Raw genomic sequence first — 22,173 nt, 5'->3', positions numbered from 1 at the left:
GAAAGAATGTACTAGGAAGAGGGGAACTACAGATGCAAAGATCATGAGGTAGAAACACAGTTGCCATTTTTGTGGAAAAACAAGAAGGTCAGTGTGGCTGGAGTGAGGACAGCTTGGGAGATGAGGTCAATGAGGGAAGGCAGGGAGTGCACCCTCTAGGGCCCTAAGGCCATTTTCATGGACTTCAACTTTTACTCTGAGATGGGAGCCATTGGAAGGTTTTGAGCAGAGGATGGGGACATCCTCTGATGTCTGAGAACACATCTGAAAAGAGCCAGGGAACACATCTGAAAAGAAGCAGACCATTAAGGACGTCACTCCAATTATCTGGTGAGAGATGGCGGTGTTAGTGTGGTAGGAGGCAGGAGGGTGGGGAGGTGTGGTTAGGTTCCGGACGTACTTGGGATGTTAGAGCTAATAAGGTTTTCTGATGGATGAGGTGGTGTGAGAGAAAGGGAGGAATTTTTGGCTTGAGCATTAACTGAGAAAGTGGGTAGGAGGAGGGCAGGAGCTTGGTTTAATAATGTCAAGTTTGAGATGTCTGTTAGGCGTGTCAAGATGTCAAGAAAGTGGCTGGATGTGCAAGTTTGGCAGGGTCTGGGTTGCAATATAGAATTGAGAGCTGTCAGCATATGGCTGTTGTTTAAAGCCGTAAGATTAGGGGAGGTCACTGAGGGAGCAAATAGAAATAGAAGAGATGTGCAAGGACCGAATCCTGGAGCTCTCCAACATTAAATAGTTTTAGAAACGAGTAGGAGCCATCAGAGACTTAGGAGTGGCTGGTGAAGTAGAGAAGGAAAAAAATCCAAGAGATGGGTGCTATGTTGTAAGCCAAGAAAGGAAATTTACCAAGGAGTAGAGAAAGATCATTCGTGTCAAATGCTGCTGATGGATTAAGTAACCCAAGTCTGGGAATTGATTTAGAAGGCTCCTGATGACCTGGACAAGAACAGTTTTGGTGTCGTGGTGGGGTGAAAGTCTGTGGGTGGGCTCAAGGAAGGGTATGAAGAGAAGGATGGGGTACAGTGTAGAAAACTCTTTGGAGGAGTTTTGTGGTAAAGGAAGGTGAGTGGGAGGTAAAAGGAGAAGTGAGGTCAAGAAAAATTTTTATTTTTGTTATTGATTTTGAGAGAGAAAGAGAATGAGCAGGGGAGGGGCAGAGAGAGAGAGAGAGAGAGAGAGAGAGAGGGAGAGAGAGAGAGAGAGAGAGAGAGAGAGAGAGAGAGAGAGAATCCCAAGCAGGCTCTGTGCCGTCAGTGCAGAACCTGACTCATGGCTCGGTTCCACCAACCGCGAGATCACGACATCAGGAAACCTACCCAATCTGGGCACGAAGATCTCCTATGTGCAATCCCAGTTGCCTGTTTAGTTATAACCAATTACTGGACCTCTTGCAAATTTAGTCCCTTTCACCATTTCATCCTTGGAGCTCTCTTCTCCTTTAGGTTGTATCATATAAGGCTTTTCTGGTTTTCCTCCTGACAGTTTCTTCCTCCTCTTTATTTCTAGTAGCCCTTATAGCATGGTGGTTGTTCTGGGTGCAGATTGTAGATTTTCTGGGATGACTTCTGATTCCTCTGGTTACTAGCTCTGAGGCCTGCAGCATTCCTATCTGTTTCTTCACATGTAAACAAATGAGGCTGGTAGTAGTACCCGCCCTGTAGAGTTGACTCGAGGATTAAATGAGTTAATATGCATGAAAAAACCATTACAGCAATGCCTGACCTATAGGCAGCACATGAGAAGATCGTTCTGATCTGCTACTCATTCATCACTTGCTCCTTGTACGGACTGATGACGCCAAAACCTGTAGTTTCAGCACCAGTCATAATTATCTGTCTGCCTCCTGACATGCCCTTGGACACCCCATCACCATCTCACCCTCAACATGTCCAAGCCTTAAACTCATCATTCTTCGCTTAGTTTGTTCCCATTCCTTTATTGCCTACATCTGTGAATGGCATGATCGTTCATTCAATTTCCTACTCAGAATTTGCTGGTTTCCAACTTCTCCCCTCACTTAATTCTTAAAAAAAAATTTTTTTTAACATTTATTTATTTTTGAGAGAGAGAGACAGAGTGTGAGTGGGGGAGGAGCAGAGAGAGAGAGAGAGAGAGAGAGAGAGAAAGAGAGAGAGAGGCACAGAATTCAAAGCAGGCTCCATGCTCCCAGCAGCCAGCACAGAGCCTGACTCAAACTGTGAGATCATGACCGAAGTCCATCACGTCCAAAGTTGGACGCTTAACCAACTGAGCCACGCAGGTGCCCCTCCCCTCCTTTAGTTCTTAAGAGGGATTATTTTAGTCCACAAACTCAAAGATGCAGGAAACATAACATTGTTTTTCTGTAATATACCTACATTTTTCCCTTCCCTTCCCTTCCCTTCCCTTCCCTTCCCTTCCCTTCCCTTCCCTTCCCTTCCCTTCCCTTCCGTTCCTTTTTAAGGAGAGAAAGAGAGAGCACGGGAGGGGCAGAGGGAGAGAAAATCTTAAGCAGGCTTCAGGCCCAGCCCAGAGCGCAAAAACGCAGGGCTCGATCTCTTGAAATCAAGAGTCCAACACTTAACCAACTGAGCCACCCAGGCACCCCTGTAATATACCTACATTTCTGTTTGGAGTGGTGGACACTTAGTTTCAGACGGTGATGGAATTTCCCCTCCTTTCTCCAAGGATTGCCCGAGTTTCTGAAGAATGTCCCATATATATTTGCCAGAGCACTAGAGGAAGTGGGCCTTGTTATTAAATGGCCAGTCAAGTGTCCACTTAGATGTCTACTGCCTGGTTCCTGCTTGCCTGGCCTCTTTAGGTCTGGTGTCTTTATGCTACTTCTGGGTCACTCTTGGATACATAGGAATCATTCTTGGGGTAGCAGGAGAGAGTGTGACACTGACCAGGGTTCTAGCTGCCTCCAAAGTAGGTTACACTCTGCAGTCATTTCCTCTTTCTGGGACTGTGTCTCCTTTCTGAGGCTCTACCCAGGATGTTGGGATGGAAGCATACTGATCTCAGATCTCAGAACCTGCTTGGGGGTTTTGCTGTCTAAGGTGTCTGAGGACAGAACCCGCCATCTGTTCTCTTATCTCTTCCCTCTGGCTGGGGGTAACGCCAGTGGGAGTCTGGCTTTACCCAAGATCTTTTCTCCGCATCTTTTGTATAGGTTTTGAGTCCTTTCTGTTTTATTAAGGGCCTAGGCAACTCAAATCCAAAAGCTGGAATTTTTTCCCCCTGGTTTTTGCTGTCTCATCCCTTTACTGAGGCATAAGCACAAAAACTTGGCTGCTTAAAGTGGGACTATGCGGAGAAAGGGCAGCGAGCGAAAATACTGTTTAGAGATATTATCTCACCATGTTTCCTACATCTGCTGGGATCGGATCTTTTTGATTTTCTGTCTTTTGTTCCCCTAAATTTCCCCCCTTCTATGTCTATTGCTTCTGTTTTCTTTTGGAGTTTTATTCTGTTTCTCTTAGTTCGGGCAATATATTCCTCCCCAGCCATTGACAGTGGAGTTGCTGAAATGATAGGAGGTTTTGCATTTGAAGACCCCTGATGAAAAGTAAAATTAGGAAGACTGAGTGAGTTATGAAATGCCTGATACGTGTTTTAAGTTCATTAATATCTAACACTAAAAATTTAGCACACTAGGGGTGCCTGGGTGGCTCAGATGGTTAAACATCTGACTCTTGGTTTCAGCTCAGACCATGATCTCATCATGGTCATGGTATTGAGCCCTGAGTTGGGCTCAGAGTGGAGCGCAGAGCGTGCTTGGGATTCCTCTCTGTCCCTCTCTCTCTCTGCCCCTCCCCTGCTCGTGTTCTGTCTCTCTCTCTCAAGGTAAATACACTTAAAAAAGTTTATTACACTAAATAAAGGAAGTGTCAGTAGCATTTTACAGATCTTAAATTAGCAGTAACGCGCACACTATCATCCCTGTGTGAGGTCACCTTTTTTAGGATTGCCTTGCACTTTCCGCAAGAGTGTGTTAAATCTAGTTTGTTTTGATGTATGTGCTATATAGTTGGGGTTCTCCTCATGCCAGTGTCCTTCTCCAAACATCCAGTGCCTTCCTGGCTTTAGGTCTTCCAGTTGGCTGGGTCCCCCTCCCTTACCGCCCCCCCCCCCTCCCCCGCTGCCCTGCTCCTTCATGGTCTTCATGTCAGCTTTGGGGAGACTTCTATAAGGCGGTGGGGGGGGGGGGTCTGCCTGACATTGGATTCTATGATTTTTGGCACCTTGGTAGGGAGATACAGGAAAAGCCATCATTTAAAAGTTTCAAGCAGTTTTCAGTTTCTAGAGAGAGAGGGGCTTCAATTTATCTTGGGGCTGACTGATTCTTTGCTTTGGGAAAATCACTACATACAAAGGGCTTTTCGTTTCCTAAGTGTAAAGCAAGTATCCATCACTGAGCTGAGAGGAATGTTAAATCTGGTGGAATGGGAATTGTGTTCTTATCTCTTGCTTTTTAAATGTTTATTTTTATTTTATTTTTGAGAGAGAGAGAGAGAGAGAGACAGAGAGAGAATCCCAAGCAGGCTCTGCCTGTCAGCTCAGAGCCTGACGCGGGGCTCGAACTCACAAACCGTGAGATCGTGACCTGAGCTGAAATCAAGAGTCGGACACTTCGCCGACCGAGCCACCCAGGCACCCCTGAACATTTAATTTGTTTAACTGTGATTCCTTTAACCTTACATTTGAGGAGCCATCCGAGACTAGTGGCTACCACGTTGGACAGCTCAGGTCTAGATGGCAGGAAACCATAAAGACGTTAAGTCCCAAAGCCTGAGCCCAGAGCTGTGATGATGGCCGTCGTCATGAGAGAGCACAGAGGCTCTAAGAGGCTGAGTCACCCCCATGTGAGGGGTGGAGCTCCCCCAGAAGGCCCGGCAGCAAGAGAGGGCAGCGTCCTGACTGTGTCAGGGCTCATGTCCAGAAACTTAGTGGCTCAAAACAACACGGTCTATAGGTCAGAAGTCCTGGTGGGATTTGCTGGTTCTTTGGCCAGGGTCTTGTGAGGCCAAAATTAAGATGTTGGCCAGGCTGGGGCGCCTGGGTGGCTCAGTCGGTTGAGCGTCCGACTTCCGCTCAGGTCATGATCTTGCAGTTTGTGAGTTCGAGCCCCGCGTCGGGCTCTGTGCCGACAGCTCGGAGCCTGGGGCCTGCTTCGGATTCTATGTCTCCTCCTCTCTCTGCCTCTCCCCTGCTCATGCTCTGTCTCTCTCTGTCTCTCAATAATAAATAAAAAAAGTTAAAAAAACATTAAAAAAAAAAAAAAAGATGTTGGCCAGGCTGGCTCTTAGCTGGAGGCTCAGGGTAAGAATCCACTTCCAAACCCATTTTAGGCTGTTGGCAGAATCCGAATCCTTATGGCCGCAGGTGGGGGGAGGGGGCTTTGTTTCTTCCCTGGCGGCTAGTTGGGATGGGCTGTCTGCTCCCAGAGGCTGCCCACATTCCTTCTCAAGTGGCCAGCATGGCATGTCGAATCTCCCATGTGCTTTTTCTGGCTTCCTCTCTTTCTCTTCTGCCACTAGCCAGAGAACAGTCTCTGCTTTTTAAGGGCTCATGTGATTACGTTAGGCCTACGTGGATAATCTCCCTCCCTTAAGATCAACTGTGCCACATAACATAACATAATCATGGGGATGACATCTTACTTCACGTATGGACTCCAGGGATTAGGAGGTAGGGAATCTTCAGAGACCGTTTTTAGAATTCTTCCACCGCTCCCACTTTTTGATAGGACTATTTTATATTATCTACTCTCCTCAAATCTGTCTCATCTTCTCATTCAGCTGATGACCTTGCTGCTTGTATGAAAACCCCTGGCCCTCCCGACTTCGGGTTCACACACCTCCCCACCTCCCACACCCAGTCATGGCCAGACTTCCTGAAAGAGAAGCCTGCATTCTCCCACTTACCCTCACTCACCACTGTAGTCTGGCTTCTGTTACCAGAACCCCATTATGCTGCTCTTGTTAAAGCCACTGTCTGGTTATCGATGGCTGCATCACAAACCACTTCGAAATTCAGTGGCTTTAAACAATTTATTAATGTATCCCATCCTGCTATGGTTGATGGGCTCAGCTGGGAAGTTCTCTCTTGAAATTTCTTTCTCACGAGGATGTGGTCAGTAGCAGCTGGACCTGGAGTCGTCCAAAGGATCTGCTGAGTTGGACGTCCAAGGCAGCACACGGACACGACTGGCAGTTGATAGTGGCTCTTGGCTGGGAGCTTAGCTGGGTCTGGGGACTGGAGTGCCTACACATGGCCAATTATTTGACTTAGGCGCTCAGAATGGCAGCTGGGACACTTCCAAGAGGGAGTGTCCCAGGAGTGAGAATTCCCGGAGAGCAAGGTGGAAGCTGCAAATACTCTTATGATCTGGCCTTGGAAGTCGTGCGGCGTGACTTCTACCATATGCTATTGGTCATAAGCAAAACACAGGGCCATCCCAGCTTCAAGGGGAAGGGATTACGCAGGGGCATGGTTTATTTAGAGGGCCATCCTTGGAGACTAGCTACCGTAGTCACCAACAACTTGGTCTCTTCATCTTACTTGACTTCCTCCTCCTCCTTTTGTCGTCCTTCTCTCTTCTTCTCCTCTCCCCCTTCCTCTTTCTCTTCTTCTTCTCCTCCTCCTCCCCTTCTTCTTCTCTCTCCTCTTCCTCCTCCTGCTTCTTCTTCCCTTAGTTTTTATTTAGTCATCTTACTTCTTAACAGCAGTTGATCTAGTTGATTGCTCTTTTTCGAAACTTTCCCTTTTTTGACTCCACAGACCCCTGGCTCTCCTCTTCCCTCTCTAGCTCCTGTTTGAAATCCTTTGCTTCCCCCTGAAACTCTAAATATTCGATCATCTCAGATTCTAGGCCTGGGCTTGATTATTTCTCTTTGTCTTCCTGCATGATCTTTTTTTGCCATGGTCGGTGCCTGCCACCCAAATGCTGATGTCTACCAAGTTTTATTTCTTTTTTTATTAAACATTTGTTTTAGGGACACCTGGGTGGCTCAGTCGGTTAAGCGTCCGACTCTTGGTTTTGGCTCAGGTCATGATCTCACAGTGCGTGAGTTCGAGCCCCATGTCGGGCTCTGTGCTGACAGTGCAGAGCCTGCTTGGGATTCTCTCTCTCTGCCTCTCTCTCTGCCCCTCCCCCACTCACTCTGTCTCTCTCAAAAATAAATAAACTTAAAAAATTTTTTTAATGTTTATTTTCGAGAGGGAGGGAGAGAGAGAGAAAGAGAGAGGGACAGAGACAGAGCATGAGTGGGGGGGTGGTGTGGGGGCAGAGAGAGAGGGAGACACAAAATCCCAAGCAGGCTCCAGGCTCTGAGCTGTCAGCACAGAGCCGGACACGGGGCTCGAACTCGCGCACCGTGAGGTCATGACCTGAGCCGAAGTCAGAAGCTCAACTGACTGAGCCGCGCAGGCACCCCTACCAAGTTTTATTTCTAACCCCGACTTCTCCCCTGTGCTCAGAACTGGGCTATCCAGCTGTCTTCTTGTTACTTCTATTTGGATGTCTGATGGGCAGCGTAGATTTAACATATCTACTTCTCTATCCTAGCGCTCCCCCAGCCTTTTCTGTCTTAACACATGGCATCCATTCATTGATCAGGCAAAAACCTAGGGGTCATCTGGGATTCTTTCTTCTTTCCTTTCAGCACCTCCACTTCTACCCAAACCACTAGTTAGCAAGTCCTCGCTGTCCTTTGGGAGCAGGCCTTAACATATTTCTTTAAATATGCTGAATTTTTATTGCTTAGCGACCTGATCTATTTATAGAGAAGAAATATTACATTACTAGGTTTGTCACGTAAAAGCAGTGTGTGACCCCATCCCAGATTCTCATTTCCCCAAGCAACCACTCCCCACTGTTTTGCCTAGTTTTTTCCTGCTATTTACATCTGTATTTGGGAATTTCTCGCATCGATAGCTATTTCCTGATTTTTCAGTTTGAAGTAATACCCGTTTTCTCTCACCTGTGGAAATGACGTTAGTTTTCTTATATGCCTATTTACTCCCCCACCAAACATGCTTACCCTTTTTGCATGTCCAGTATAGCGTCCTCACAACTTTTGGTTAAAGTTTAAGTGTTCATTCATCACAGTTTAGTGTTTATATTCGTATGACTACGTAAGTATTCTTTACAGCTAAGCCACGTTATATGCTATGATTAGAATTTGATTTTTCTTCCCTCTGGAATTAATACTTGCCATCTTTTTTGTGTGTGTGGTTCTTGTTGAGAATTAAAAAAAAATTATTTTAGGGGCACCTGGGTGGCTCAGTCGGTTAAGCGTCCGACTTCGGCTCAGGTCACGATCTCACAGTGTGTGGGTTTGAGCCCCACGTTGGGCTCTGTGCTGACTGCTCAGAGCCCGGAGCCCACTTCGGATTCCGTGACTCCCTCTCTGTCTGCCCCTCTCCTGCTCATGCTCTGTCTGTCTGTCTCTCTCTCAAAATTAAATAAACATTAGAAAAAAATAAAAAGTAATTTATTTTAAAATAATATATGATTTTATATAATAATATAATTTATATATATAAATTTATATAATAATTTATATTAATAAATTAATAATTTAGCCACCTGGGTGGCTCAGTCGGGTAAGCGTCTGACACTTGGTTTCGGCTCAGGTCGTGATCTCATGGTTTCGTGGGTTCGAGCCCTGCATCGGGGTCTGTGCCGACAGTGTGGAGCCTGCTTGGATTCTCTGTCTCCCTCTCTCTCTACCCCACCCCCACCTCTCACTTTTAATTTTGTGTGTACCTGAAAGGCACCACTTTTGCTCCTGTGATTTTTGCCCAAACTGTTGTAGTGTCTTCCTAGGATTAATGCAATATCCTCCCGATTTTTTGCTTCTACTGTTGTTGTCTGTTGCCCTTAGAATAAGATTCGTACTTTCCACCGTGACCTGCAAGGCTCCACGGGACCTGGCTGTCGTCTGCCTCTGCAGTGACATCCCTTGCCTGAGCACCTTGAGCGAGTGCGCCTTTACTGTCCCTCTGCCTGCTGCTCTTGAAAAGGCCAGCTTCTCTTCCAGGACTCAGCCCAAGGGCCCTCTCCCTAGGCTTTCCCTGGCCATCCTGAGTAAAGTGTTCTCTTATCGCTTCTCATGTGTAGATGATCCCAATCTATACTCATCAGACTTAGTCACTGGTTTACTTGCTTAATGTCCATGTTCTGTGTGAGAGCATTTTTGTGGGGTGGGAACCTGTCTGTATCATTCACTACCCTGTGCTCGTCACCCTGCCCGGGTAATTACTCCCCGGCATGCGGTGTGCACTTAGCGACTCTGGGAGTGAGGAGTGCCTGGGTCAGGGACCCTGATGATGGGCTTGTGTGTTCAGAGAGCTGTTATATCAGCCAGCAGTGGTGAGCTGCCCTGGAGAGAGGCTAAGGCCTGTCCTTCGACTGAATCCACAAAGGCTTCCCATCCCTCTTCCCATGTTTTTCAGGATATAGAAGCAATAAAATAATATTTCTTTCTTTGTAATCACCTTATAACTTAGTAGAGCCTGCTTTTTGTGCTAACTCCTACTCATGACTCCTTCTCTGGCCAAGGGCCCTGCCTGTATATTCCCATAGCACTTTATGGAGGACTGATTTTCATTTAATGAAATTCACCCATGTTCAGTATACTGAAACTTCCAGAAAGTTCCCTTGTGCCTCGGCTGCTGCTGCTTTTTAAAAATTGTGGTAAGGGGCGCCTGGGTGGCTCAGTCGGTTAAGCGGCCGACTTCAGCTCAGGTCACGATCTCGCCGTCTGTGAGTTCGAGCCCCGCATCAGGCTCTGGGCTGATGGCTCAGAGCCTGGAGCCTGTTTCGGATTCTGTGTCTCCCTCTCTCTCTGCCCCTCCCCCGTTCATGCTCTGTCTCTCTTTGTCTCAAAAATAAATAAACGTTAAAAAAAATTAAAAAAAAATTGTGGTAAAATACATATAACATAAACTTTGCCATTTCGGCCATCTTTAAGGGTGTGGTTCGGTGGTGTTAATTTAGTGTGTTCGTATTGTGTCTCCATGACGACCGTCCATCCCTAGAATGTTTTTCATTTTGCAAACCTGAAACTCTGTACCCATTAGATACTAACTCCCCCATTCCCCCATTTCTCAACCTCCTCCAGCCCCTGATAACCACCCATGCTACTTCCTGTCTCTCTGAATTTGACTTTGGTTTCTTCTTTTTTTTTTCCCTATTGTGGTAAAAAACACATATAACATTTATTGTCTTAACCATTTTTAAGTGTGTAGTTCAGTGGGATTAAATGATGGCTTACTTTTATATTTATTTGTTTATTTGTTTATTTATTTATTTATTTATTTATTTTGAGAGAGAGTGTGCACATGTGCTCATGAGTGGGGAAGGGGCAGAGAGAGGGAGAGAGAGTACCAAGCAGGCTCTGTGCTGCCAGTGTAGAACCCGAATGGGGCTCGATCTCACGAACTGAACCGTGAGATCATAACCTGAGCCAAAATCAAGAGTTGGACACTTAACTCACTGAGCCACCCAGGGGGCTCCTGAAAGAGCAGTGGCTTCTTTTTCAGGTACGTTTAGCTTTAGTTGTGAATGCAGAAAACTCCAAATAACAGTAGCACAAAGTCGGTAGTCCACAGCTGCCACCACGAAGTACCATCACCAGGAACACAGGCTGCTATCTTGTGCTTCGTCATTTGTAACACACAGCTTCTATCTCATAGTCCGAGATGGCTGCTCTAGTTCCAGCCATCACGTCCACATTCCAGCCAGCATAAAGGTAAATGGGGCAGAAAGGCATGTGTTTTTCCTTTAAGAGCACTTCATAGGAAGCACACGTCATTTTGCCCTCACGTCCCATCGGAAAGAACTTAGCCGCGTAGGCACATCTTGCTGCAAGGGAGCTGGGAAATGCAGTCTTCACTCTGGACCACATGTTCCATTTCTAACTTGTGGGTCCCACTGCTGAGAAAGGAGGGGGAATACCCAGCAGTGTCTGCCACAGCTTCCCTGCCTCATGGCACTGATCACTGCGCTGAGATCAATTTCTTCTTCCTGGACTGCAGATTCCCTCAGTCAGGGGCTGTGTCTTTTAGGCACAGGGCCAGGTCCTTAATGTTTGTTCTACAAATAAATGATTCCGGCCGAACCATCTTATTTTGAATATTAGAGAAGTGAGGCATTAAAGAGTGAAGTGACCAGGGTCATCGAGTCCAGGTTCTGACCTAATTCAGGAAACTGCTTTACTGCAGACTGGGCAGGTGACCTCCACTGACCAAGCCCACTGCTGGGCACTTCCCACCTCTGCTGCTGGGCAGCTCCAGCCATCCAGGGCCCCTTCTGGGTGTGGAGCCGAGCCTGGCCTCCCTGGAACCCTCCTGTGGTCCCACGTTGCCCCCTACACCATGTGTCCACTTCCCATACCTTCCCCTGGCTCCAGGTGTTCCTGTGCCAGGCACGGATGCCTCCTGTGAGTCTTCACAGGACATGAACCTCCCTGAGGCTAAGAGCCCTGGGCAGGAAGGCAATCCACCTCTGTCCTGGGCTGTGTGGAAGAGAGCTGATGGCCCCCACACTTCTCCAGGACTCTGAAGGGCTCCAGCTCCAACATTTCCCCTTCACCTGAGATGGCTGCTGTCTCATGCAAAGACAGACGTGCTCTTTGCAGCCCGGAAGCTGCAAACACAGGGAGGGGATCGGGGTCACGCTGAGGAGGCTGGAGGATGCGGGTCACAGGTACTCTGGACGCCGTGTAGATTTATTGGTTGACCCGTGAGAGTCCCTGCGTCTCCTCATGGTGGCCTCCTTGCCCTTCCCGAGGGAGTTGCTAGATGTTGGAGGGACCTTTACACTGTGCCCTGTGCAGCTAGTCCTCTGTCTCAGTGGATGATCCAGTCAGAAATGGGTGTGTGTGGAAAGGAGCTTCTGTTGCTGTTGAGCAAGAAGAATCCAGATCCCAAGGTAGGGACTGACACGGCTGAGGGGGACATGGGAGAGGGGTGAGGAGAAGTAGGGAGGAGGTTGATGGGCTGGGGTCTGGGGCATGTGGGCAGGAACCAGGGCAGGCCCCGCCCTCTTTATAATTAGCCATGTCACCGGGGACGTCCCGCAGCGTCCTCAAGACCTTCTGACTTGCCCAGAGACGACCTGATGGCCGTTGTGGCCTGCCTCTGAGGGCCCAGATCTCCCCCAGCCCACAGCATGGTCTTTCTGGGTTGGCTTACGTTGTGAGGCCTGACGGCCCAGGCTTTAAGTCGTAGGGTTCCCTTTTGGGCCCCCCTGTTCCTCTCTTCTCTTTTCCTGCCTTCCTAGAGCCCCTGGTTCTCTGATGGCCTCTGTGGCTTCTTAAGCTAGCCTCACCCACTGCAGGCCTCAGGCTCTCCTCCCCCAAGCGTGGCTGCAGGGGGCAGCACCATCTCCCCAGGACCCTCTGCGTAGTGTGGCTGCTAAACTCCAGGGGAGCTGCTCCCGGGTGTGACAAAGGCCACATAGGAGGCTTCACACAGGTGCCAGGGGCTTGCGGTGTTGTCACAGTTGAGGCTTCACACCTGGCTCCTCAGTTCCTTCCAGAAAGCCCTTCCAATGTTAACTCTTACCACCCCACGGGTGGCATTCAAACTCCCTTCCCCCACAAAGGCTCTTTTTATTTTCTTGGCGTGGCGCTCAAAGCTCCCAGCAGGACTGAACAAGAGGCGCCTGTGTCCACTGGCGTCCTCTGGAGACCCCAGGCTGGCTGCACCATGCTGAGTGATGTGGGCCTCATGGTCGGTGATACACAGGCGGATCCCTCTCCCAACTCGCGGGCTTCTCTTGCCATCTTTTGGCACGGTCACTGCACGGGGCCACTGGCAAGGCACAGGCGTCGACAGGAGGTGTCAGGAAGAGTGGGAGCCGGGGGCATGAATTTAGATCCTGGGCCTTTAAGTAAAGGCTTAGAATCAGCCTCCACCGTGGGGAATACGAAACGAATAAGCCCCTGGATGGTCCCCACCGCCTTCCCCCAGATTTCCCGGGGCAAAGCCGGGAAGGCTCTCTGGGGGAACCCGGAACCACCTCGTGATCCTGTTGTAGCTCCCAGCACGAGGATGGCCACTGACGTTCACATTGTACTCATTGACTCCTAGGGGAGCGGGCCTGGGGAGAGATGGAGGGAGCAAAGCAGAGAAAGGCTGGAAGACAGATTCCAGAGGCTTGGTTTTATTGTACACTTTTCTTTTTCCTCAATGAGATACCATAAGCCGTGGTGGCACTACACACAGTCACAGGACGGGGCACAGCTGCCGGCTGGGGAGCCGGGTGTTGGGAAAAGCCATCTCTCGAGGTATGTCCCGCTCACGGGTCTCACTCCATGGGCTGCCTCAGATGCCCTTACCCCCCAGGTCCCCGAGAGGACAGGCCTGTGGGGCAGAGGGCCGTCTCAAGGCTTGGCCACCGGCCAGAAGGGGCTGGCACTGTCAGGGGAGGGAAGGAAGAGGCTCCCAAACGCGGGCCAAAGTCTGCTCCGCTCTGGGACTCTACCTGGCTTGACTTACTGCCTGCGGGCCAGAGTTCTGGAAGCTCTTAGGAGCTTGGGCCAGGCTGGGAGGAGGCTTGTCCTCTGCCACCCTCTCAACTGCTGCTTGAGGTGGTGAGGGACAGCAGGCTCTCAGATTTAGTTTCATCAGGCAGAGAGGGCTGATGGACCCTCTCTTCTACCCCCTCTCCAACCCGCCAGTAGATGGCTCCCAGGCAGAATCTGCTTTTTCACGGGGCCGCACCAGGCCTGAGGCCCCTAGGGAACCTCGGCAGTTCCCTATGTGGAACTGCTTCCCGTATGTGGACGGCTTCTTGCTGTGGCAGAGGCCGCTCCTGGAGATGTTCCTTCTCTCCTCTTGTGAGGGGCCCCAGATGCTTGGTGGTGCCCTCACATCCGGGGTCTTCAGGCACCATCCCTGCCTGCTGGGGGATGTGCTAGGCCCAGATGCATCCCATCCTCCTCCTCATCCAGGTCTCTCCTGGGCCTCTGGTCCTGGTGGGCAAGGATGATTCCCCCCCCCCCCCCCCCATCCCAGGGACTGGCATCCCTCCATCCTTCTACCCCTCCCATGCCCTCACTCTCCATCACATTCCCAACCCTGGCTTCCCTTTTCACAAACTCCTAAAGAAAAGGAAGGATAAACCAGACAGAAGCAACTCTGGAACAAAGAGTTAAAACAAAACAAAACAAAACAAAAAACAAGACAGCCAGTGGCGTGCGGAGAGGGTGTGAGCGGCAGTGGGGCTGGGGAATGGGTAGACGATGGCATGCGGCACTGGGATTCCTTGTGAGGGGTAGGGTCCCCATTTCTCCCCAAGGCGTGTGAGGGATTGAGGGTAGGGGGTCAGCCAACTCCGAGAAGTAGGGTCTCTGGCCTGGGCCTTGTGGCTTCCTGCCCAGCCAGTCACAGGGAGATGAAGTCCATGGCCTGGAGGAGAGGCAGGGAGAGCAGAAGCAGCAAGAGCCACGAGGTGTTCTGGGCCAGCAGGCTTATGCCCTCACACTTGACCAGTTTGTCTGTGGGGAGAGAAGAGGGAGGAGGGGTAGGGCAGGAAAGAAGAGGCACCAGGATTCAGGCAGGCACAGGCCCTGAGAAGGGCACGTTCCCTTGGGGAGGCTGGTGTCAGGATGTCTTAGCCGGAACCAGGGCCCGTCCGCTCGACTAGAACCACCTGTCTTTCCCATTTGCAGGTTCCTGAGCTCTTGAACAAACATCATATCAGATCTTTATTAAGCATCATCAAAAGAAAACTATGGGTGAGGCAGCTAGTGTCATCCCTGTTTTCTAGGTGGGGAAGAGGAGGGCTGGGGAGGCCAAGTGATTTGCCCAGTCACAGTGGAAGTGTCCGCTCCACCACTCTGCCTGTCTCACCGTTCCCTCAGCCTTTCTCCCTATTCACACAGAGGGCAGTGGTTCCCCAGGGCACCAGGCAGCAGTTGGGGGTAGGGGGAGAGAGGTTTCTGGGGCCCCTCTCCTCTTCGGCCCAGTCAAGGGGGACTGCCTTGCTGTCCTAGCCAACCCTTTCCTCCCTAGCCTCCCTCTCCCAGCTCACTTGGACTTGTTGGGAGCTCGCCTCACCTCTGAGCACAGAGACATTCTTGCTGGAGCTGGTGGTAGACTGGCCAGAGAGCTGGAGTTCACATGTGTACATCCCCTCGTCCTTGGTGGTGAAGCCGGATAAGTAGAGGACCTTGATGTTGTACTTGCTGGTGAAGTTGGTTCGGGAGCGGTATGAGTGCTCAGGCACCCCCATAGTGCCAAAGATCACGTGCTTCTTCTTCTCACGGGTTATGCTGAACTCATACTGGATGGGGGAGGTGGTGGAGTTCTCGTGGCGGCAGTCCAGACGGAGGCTCTGGTCCACCAGGCAGGCTGTCAGGCTGGTCACCTTCTGCCCACGGGCTACCTGCAAGACTGGCACCGACAGTGCCCACATCCAAGTTGGGGGGCCCTGCAGAGCAGGGGGCCTCCCACCCACGTTAACAGTAGAGAATGGCCTGGCCAGGGAGGGCACAAGGGTCTGTTCTTTGGGCACCCTTCCCCACCCCAGAGGTCCCCGAGGGCCAGTTCAACCTCCCCGTTGCAGACTCAGCCCCCCTCCCTCGTCTTCTTTAGTCCTGGGTGTTCCAGGGGCAGGAGATCTTGGGGAGCTGATGTAGGTTCCTGTTTTCCATTTGGAGATTCCACCTCAGTGTGGGGCAGACTCAGTGGACTGCTTTTCCAAAAGCCACCTCAAGCAGGCAGAAGATCAGCTAGGCTGCTCAGCTGATTTAGGGATGAAAAAGAGCCCTCTCTCCCTTTGTCACCTCCTCCCTCTGAGGTTGGCAGGAAGAAGCTCGCTCCTCTGAAGGGAAGGAAGCCAGCGTGCTTTGAATCCCAATCCCAGCCCTGCCCCTTGCCCAGTACCTGTCAGCAAAACAGCGATGCCGATGGTGGGGTTCATGGTGCAGAGAGCTCAGTCCTCGATCTGGGGGTGGGATAGGATGGGTATCAGCCAAGAGGTGGGGTAGGTGTGCCCACACTTGCTGCTCGGGCTGGAGGGCCTCTGCCATGATGGCCCCGGCAGCCACGGAAGCTGCTCTCCATGGTTGTCCCCTCCCACTTACTAGTGAATGTGACACTGCCACTAGGTGCTTTCCCCCCTCCAGGAAAGCAAGGGGAAGGGTGGACACACCCTATAATGGTGTGTGTCTGCTGAACTCTTTGAGTAAGTGACTTTTACCGTCTCCTTTTCCCTTCAGGAAGGCAAAGTAGACGTATCACAACATTTACCACCTTAATCATTTTTAAGTGTCCAGTTCAGCAGTGTTAAGTTCACTCGCATTGTGGTGCAATCCCCAGAACTCTTTTTATTTTGCGGCACTAAAACTCTACCCATTCCACAAAAACTCCCCATTCAGGGGCTTTCTGTTTCTTGTTCAGGAGAAAACCCCCAGTGCCCAAACAGTTCCTGGCATATAACAGATGCTCAAAAGATACTGAACGAATGAAAGAATCAGCTTTAGATACCTACAGCGTGGTGGTGGGTTTAGGAAAGATGACAAACCTCTGGCACTGAGGACTGCTCCATAGTAAGTGACCCACAAACATTAATTTCCTTCCTCTGAAAGGACTGTGTGGCTAACGTGCTTCCAGATAGGACTGTACCTGGCACACAGCTAAGGGTGTTCCCGAATGTCTGTAAGGGAAAGCGACTGTGCTCTCTGATTGCATATGTTCTCTGATTGCAGGATGTTTCCAAAATGTCCAGCCCTCTGGGCATGTCTCTTGAGCCCTGCTACAGTAGACTCCCTGCCTGGGCTCTGTGCCTTGTCTTTTTCCGAAGCCTACTCTGGACCAATATCCCGGCGTCCACACGGGGCAGATAGCTTGGCCTGTCCGCATCAGGGCTCACCAGGGAGAGGCCACGGGAGTGGCCTGTGCCGGGGGATGGGGGGGGGGGGGTACGATTGCCCTGGTGCCTGTGCCCAGGTGCACCGCCAGTCGAATCCCAGGGTCCCTGGCGCTCAGCCCTGAGGCTGGGGGAGGCTGAGGTCCCGCGAAGCCTGAACCTGCAGTCCCTACCCCTTCGGACTTGTAACTGAGAGGTGCCTTGGGGAAGAAAGGGGGTCGGCATCTGGCTTTGACTCAGACATTTGAATTACGGAGGAGGGACGTGAGCTTGAGATCTAGGAGGGAAAGGGGAAGCCTCGGCTAGAGGGCCAGAGCGGGGAAGAAATGGAGCTGGGGCTGGAGGAGGGCTGGAGAGCCAGAGGGGGGTGGTTACCGAGCGGTAGGGGAGGCACAGATGTTTTCATTTCCCCTGCTCTGTGTCCCTGCAGCCCAGAGCCCAGAGAAGTTCTGCGCTCCCGCCCTCTCCAGCCGCCGTTTGACTAGCCCCATCCTCATTCCGTTTCTGAATTTCACTGGGCTCCTCTCCCAATTGAGGTCCCCCCTTCCCCCTCTCACCCTTTCTCAGTTCTCCCCTCCCCCCCGTCCGCCCGCCTTCCAGTCCCCGCCCGCAGCACTGCGGTTCCCCGGTCCTTTGACGCCCCGCACCCAGCCCTCCGCGAGGTCGCAGGGCAGAGATTTCCTCCAGCCGGCGGTCGTCCGTCCTCTCGCCGCAATTTCACCGCCCCCACCCCACGCCTTGGCGAGCTCGGTTTGGGGACGTCTGTGTGGAGAGCAGAACCCAAGGCTGGCTGTCCTTGGCGCCCTTCCTCCAGGTTCTCCTCCTGCGCCCCAGCCCCAGACAGCCGCCCCTTCAGCGGGTGAGAGCCCGGGAGCTCCTACCGCAGAAGGCGGGGTGCGGCCCGGCCCCTGGCCTGCAGCGAGCAGCTGCGTCCCGCTCTCCCCTGCCTGGGAAGCCGACCCCTCCCCGAGCACCGCGGAGCTCCCCGCCCCGGGGCGCCCCCGAACCTTTTCCCGAAGCCTCGGGTCGGGAGGGCCTCTCCCAGCGCCCCGGGCGCCGCCCTGGCTCCTGCTCCCACCTGGGCTCCCGTCCTCTGCTGCTGCAGCCTCCCCCGGACGCACCGCCGCCTCCAGTTGCAGCACCCTGCCGGCGCCCGCAGTTTTCACCCGGGGTGGGAGTGGAGGAGCGGGGAGGGCCCGGGACTCGGCCAATCAGAGCCCGAGTGGGGAGGTGGGGGGGAGCGAGGAAGGATGGCAGAGGGCGGAGGAGGTAGCCTGGTATAGATGTGAGAGAGTGGCCGTCTGCCGCAGAAGGGGGACCTCACCCTGTGGCCGGCAGGCCAGGCCAGGGACAAGAGGGTTCAGGACCCCGGGGATCAGGGTGGGGCAGCGCAAGGAACACTAGGCGCTCCCCAGAACCCCGAAATGATTGCTCCCCTTTTAAGGCTTTAACCCTTTCTTCCGACCGACCGAGGCTTCAGAAGCCTGTGGGAAAACCAAGGGGTAAGGGGTGGAGGAGGCAGGCCAGCCACCCGCCCCTTTGGTCAGTGCCCACGCCTCCTCCTGCCTCCTCCTTTCCTTCTCGGCTGGAGCCCATCTCCCTGGAGCCTCCAGTGAGAAGTTTTGGAGTTGGAATATTCCAGGCTTTCTCCAAAGGAAGATGGCGGGGTGTTTTTCCACATTGGAGCAGCTCTTCAGAAGCAAGGCAGGCACTGCGTCCTGCGGGTCCTTCCTGATCCTGAGCCCTGCCCCACTCCCTCCTCCATCCTAGAACACCTAACCCTTTCGGGGGCTTTCTGCTCTGGGGCACTCAGTCTCCCTCTACTCCTGGGCTGGCACCTCCCAGGGCAGATAGCCAGAAGGTTCTTCTCGATTTCATATAGTCCTCCTGATCCTAGGCATCCCCCGCCCCCCACCGCCCCCTGCGTAGTGAGTAACTGCTTGCTTGGTCTTCAGACAGGGGCAGGAGTACTGTTTTCTGCCAGACATTGTGCCGGCCACATGACATCCCTGGCTGTGCTGACCTCACAACGATATGTGGGGTTCGTCCCATCCCACTCCCAGTCCTATTTCGTGGAGTGGGAGAGCTGACCAGCCCACCTGAGCTGTGAGTGGAACCCTCGGTCCTCAGTGCTGAGCCACTCAGCTGCTGTGTCTCAGCCCAGTGGGACGAGACAATGTGGAACTGTGGGGGAAGGGGAGAAGACAGGACTGCTAGAAAGGAATGGAGGAAACTAGGCTTTTGATTCCCTGGGGCATCCACCCTAGCTCAATCAATTTCAAGTCACCAGAAGCCCTCGGATCTTTTTTTCTTTTTTTTTTTTTTTGGTGGCCAGTGCCAATGACTTGTCGCTCCCACCCACAGGTGAGGTGAATTTTTTTGAATGAAGGTTTATTTGTTTGATTTGCATCTTCATGGCCTTTTTGTGAATTCTGGTTGGGACATCCTGTAGGCTGGCCCTGCCTCCCGGCCATCTGCCTGCCCCTTCTCCTATTTCTTCATAGCAGTCAGCCCTGGCACCTTAACTGCAGTTTCCATTACTGCAGTAGCACTGTTGGAAGTCATCCCTGGGCTAGCAAGTGGGAGATTTACTTCCCTCTGCCTCCCTGGGAGGTTAGGTGGCCTCCTAGTACTGAGCATGATGGAACCTTCCAACTGCAAGGAGCTTTGAGGATGGTCCAGTGTAGGGGGTAATTCACTGTGGTAAATAGCAGAAGCTCTGGGGGCATTTTATGAAAAATGCAGTCGTCCCTGCCCACCTGGGGTCTCCCTAGTCCAGTATTCCTGCTGCCTGTGTCTGCACTTTTCACAGGCTCCCCAGGGTCTGGGAACTGCAGAACCCTGGCCTAATAAGATCATCCCTCTTCATAGATCAGGCAGTCTGGCTTCTCATTGTCTGTAGGATAATTTTTAAGGGCCTGGGTGTCCTGGCTGTCAGCCTTCACCACCATTTCATCTTGTCCATTTATCTTCCTGCTACATGCCAGAAATGCTGGCCTCCTCCCTGTCACTCCCTGCATTGTGTTCTTTTTTCGCCTAACAGCTTTCTGATTCTTAGTCCAGGGACCTTTCCTATCAGAGCACAGTTGCTTTAGGCTGGGGCCTATCCCTCTTCTCTCTCTCTCTCTCTCTCACACACACACACACACACACACACACACACACACACACGTACACACACACACACACACACACACACACACACACACACACAGGTGGGACTGGAGACTGTTCCTTTTTTGGCAGAACATGGGGATACCCAGAGGCATTTTAACTACAGAAGCTATCAGGGCTCTGGCTGGATGAGACCCTGGATGCTCTTCCCCACGCTGTGGCCGAGTCTCTGAGCGTTGTTGGATGGAAAGCTTTGCTGTGCTATTTTGATGAGGTTATGAGGACCTGGCCTCCTTTCTGGGTCCCCAAGCACTTTACCTCGGGAAGGGGAGGGGAGTGTGGACTCCAGAGGGTATGGCAGTTGTGTGTTTGCTAAAGCAAGATCTCTGGCTGATTGGAATTGATGGTTCACATGAGATAATCTGGGGGCAGGGATGGACCAGATGGCGAAGGGGAGATTTAAAAACTCCCACTTGCTGGGTACTCGGGTGGTTCAGTTGTTTAAGCATCCGACTCTTATTTTGGCTCAGGTCACGCTCTCATGGTTCGTGGGATCGAGCCCCGCGTTGGGCTCTGCACTGGCAATGCAGAGCCTGCTTGAGATTCTCTCTCTGTCTCTCTCTCTGTGTCCCTCCCCCACTCACATGTGTGTGGTTTCTCTCTCAAAATAAACATTTAAAAAAGATTATAAAATAAATAAACTTAAAAAGAAAAAAAGAGGTCCTCCTATTTGCTAATGGGACAGGATCAGGGTGCTGAAAGCAGGAAGGGTTTAGAGGAATCCACCCAAAGCAAGATTTCCTGACAGCCTGTGGCTGCCCTATTGGGTCCTTAGAACTGACTTTCGCATCATCTCCGGTTGCTCTAGCTAGAGACACGCGGGGTGAAAACTCCTCTAAAAATGCATATTCCTTTAGGGTGACCATAGGACTCCCAGCCATTCACTCTTCTTCTTCACCGATTTCATCAGATCGGGTTTATAGAATCACACAGGTGACAGAAGCTGTTCTATCATTTTATAGCTGGAAACAGGTCCAAGAGGATAATGATTTGTCAAAGGACCGACAAATACTTTGGAGCACTACCAGGACTAGTTGTATCCTAGATCTCCTGACTCCACATACAGTGGTCTCCACTGGCCCTGGGGTGGGACTTCAGACTTCTACTAGACTGATTTCTCTGGTCCATGGTGAAATAAGAAAAACGAGGACAGTGTGGGACGCTCTAACATAGCCATCAGGTTGCCACCTTGTTCTGATCACCGCCTCCTCACCGTGTTGATGAGGGAGGGATTTTCACCCTTGGGTTCCAGAGATGGCTGAACGCATGGCACCTGACACCAGACAGGTGAGATCGACAGTAGGTTATTGGTCATGTATGCTCACAGCCCAGAGGAGGACCCTGCGCACAGGAGTTGCACAGCGGAGTGAACAGCCAGGAGCAGTGGGAGGCAGGCTTTGTTGGCTAAACGGTGGGATGCCCGTTTCCAGCCGGAGGATTTGGTTGGCTTGTTGACTAATTCTGTGGGCCGGCATGGAACTGAAGCCCGCTGCTTAGGGACAATCAGGAACCATGCCTAGTCCCCATGATAAAGAGGGTCGATTGGCTAGGGGAACTACTTAGCAGGAGCCAAGCTGGAAGAAGGACTTGTGGCTAGCTAGATGCTCCAAATTTTATCAGATGTCAAGACAGCACATACTGTTGAGTCCCAATTTGGGGCTACTTGAGGTCTTATCACACATAATTGCCCTTCCTTGGGAAGGCCTACGCTTTCCTTCTAAGGTTATGCCTTTCTGCTTCTTTGGAGTGATGGCGGTGGGTGGCATGTGTGTTTTTAATGCCCAAAGGCAAGAAGGGAAATTTGGTAACTTTGTGTTGATCTGCAAATTTCTTTGGAACCATGACTGGTCTCCGAAATTCAAACATCTTGGGATAAGTGCTCTACTCTGCGCGGCCTCTCCTAATCTCTAGTTGAGGTGAACTCTCCAAGTGAGGTCACTTTCTGAAGTTCATGTTTGGTTGGAGAGTATGACAAAAAATGAAAGTTAGCTCTTAGAACACAGGGAAGAGGGCAAGAGGACAAAGCACCATGGAGGTATAATTTTCAACATTTATTTAAAAATCTTTGGGGCACCTGGGTGGCTCAGTCGGTTGAGTCTGACTTCGGCTCAGGTCATGATCTCACG

The 22,173-nt window shown here is 51.5% G+C and overlaps 1 protein-coding gene and 1 long non-coding RNA gene across 5 annotated transcripts in view; one reads left to right on the top strand and one right to left on the bottom strand.

The window, feature by feature from the left end:
* Positions 1-22,173, top strand: part of LOC132660981 (uncharacterized) — a 292,245-nt gene that overhangs the window by 17,438 nt on the left and 252,634 nt on the right. The gene's annotated exons all lie outside the window — the stretch shown is intronic.
* THY1 (Thy-1 cell surface antigen) lies at positions 13,147-18,078 on the bottom strand. Of its 3 annotated transcripts, none has more exons than XM_060605028.3 (4): positions 17,952-18,078; positions 15,889-15,949; positions 15,061-15,396; positions 13,147-14,498 (listed from the first exon to the last, which is right to left on the bottom strand). In XM_060605028.3, the coding sequence occupies exons 2-4, from the start codon at positions 15,923-15,925 to the stop codon at positions 14,386-14,388; spliced, it is 486 nt and encodes a 161-aa protein (XP_060461011.1). In that variant the 5' UTR covers positions 15,926-15,949; positions 17,952-18,078; the 3' UTR covers positions 13,147-14,385. The 3 variants fall into 3 exon arrangements, with proteins under 3 accessions (XP_060461011.1, XP_060461012.1, XP_060461013.1); XM_060605029.3 differs by having other exon boundaries at positions 17,881-18,007; XM_060605030.3 differs by lacking the exon at positions 17,952-18,078 and adding an exon at positions 17,755-17,837.

The sequence above is a fragment of the Panthera onca genome, chromosome D1, assembly GCF_046562875.1.
Source record: "Panthera onca isolate mPanOnc1 chromosome D1, mPanOnc1 haplotype 2, whole genome shotgun sequence".
In the NCBI taxonomy this organism is placed as follows: domain Eukaryota; kingdom Metazoa; phylum Chordata; class Mammalia; order Carnivora; family Felidae; genus Panthera; species Panthera onca.
Note: the sequence above shows the minus strand (reverse complement) of the source record. Positions and strands in the feature narration are given on the sequence as shown.

Bases quoted from the DNA above. Each gene is read 5' to 3' on its own strand.
- THY1 (XM_060605028.3), bottom strand. From the start codon at position 15,925: ATGAACCCCACCATCGGCATCGCTGTTTTGCTGACAG. The intron at 15,397-15,888 runs GTACTGGGCAAG...TGTCGGTGCCAG, and splicing joins CATCGCTGTTTTGCTGACAG to TCTTGCAGGTAGCCCGTGGG. The intron at 14,499-15,060 runs GTGAGGCGAGCT...CTCTCCCCACAG, and splicing joins GAATGTCTCTGTGCTCAGAG to ACAAACTGGTCAAGTGTGAG.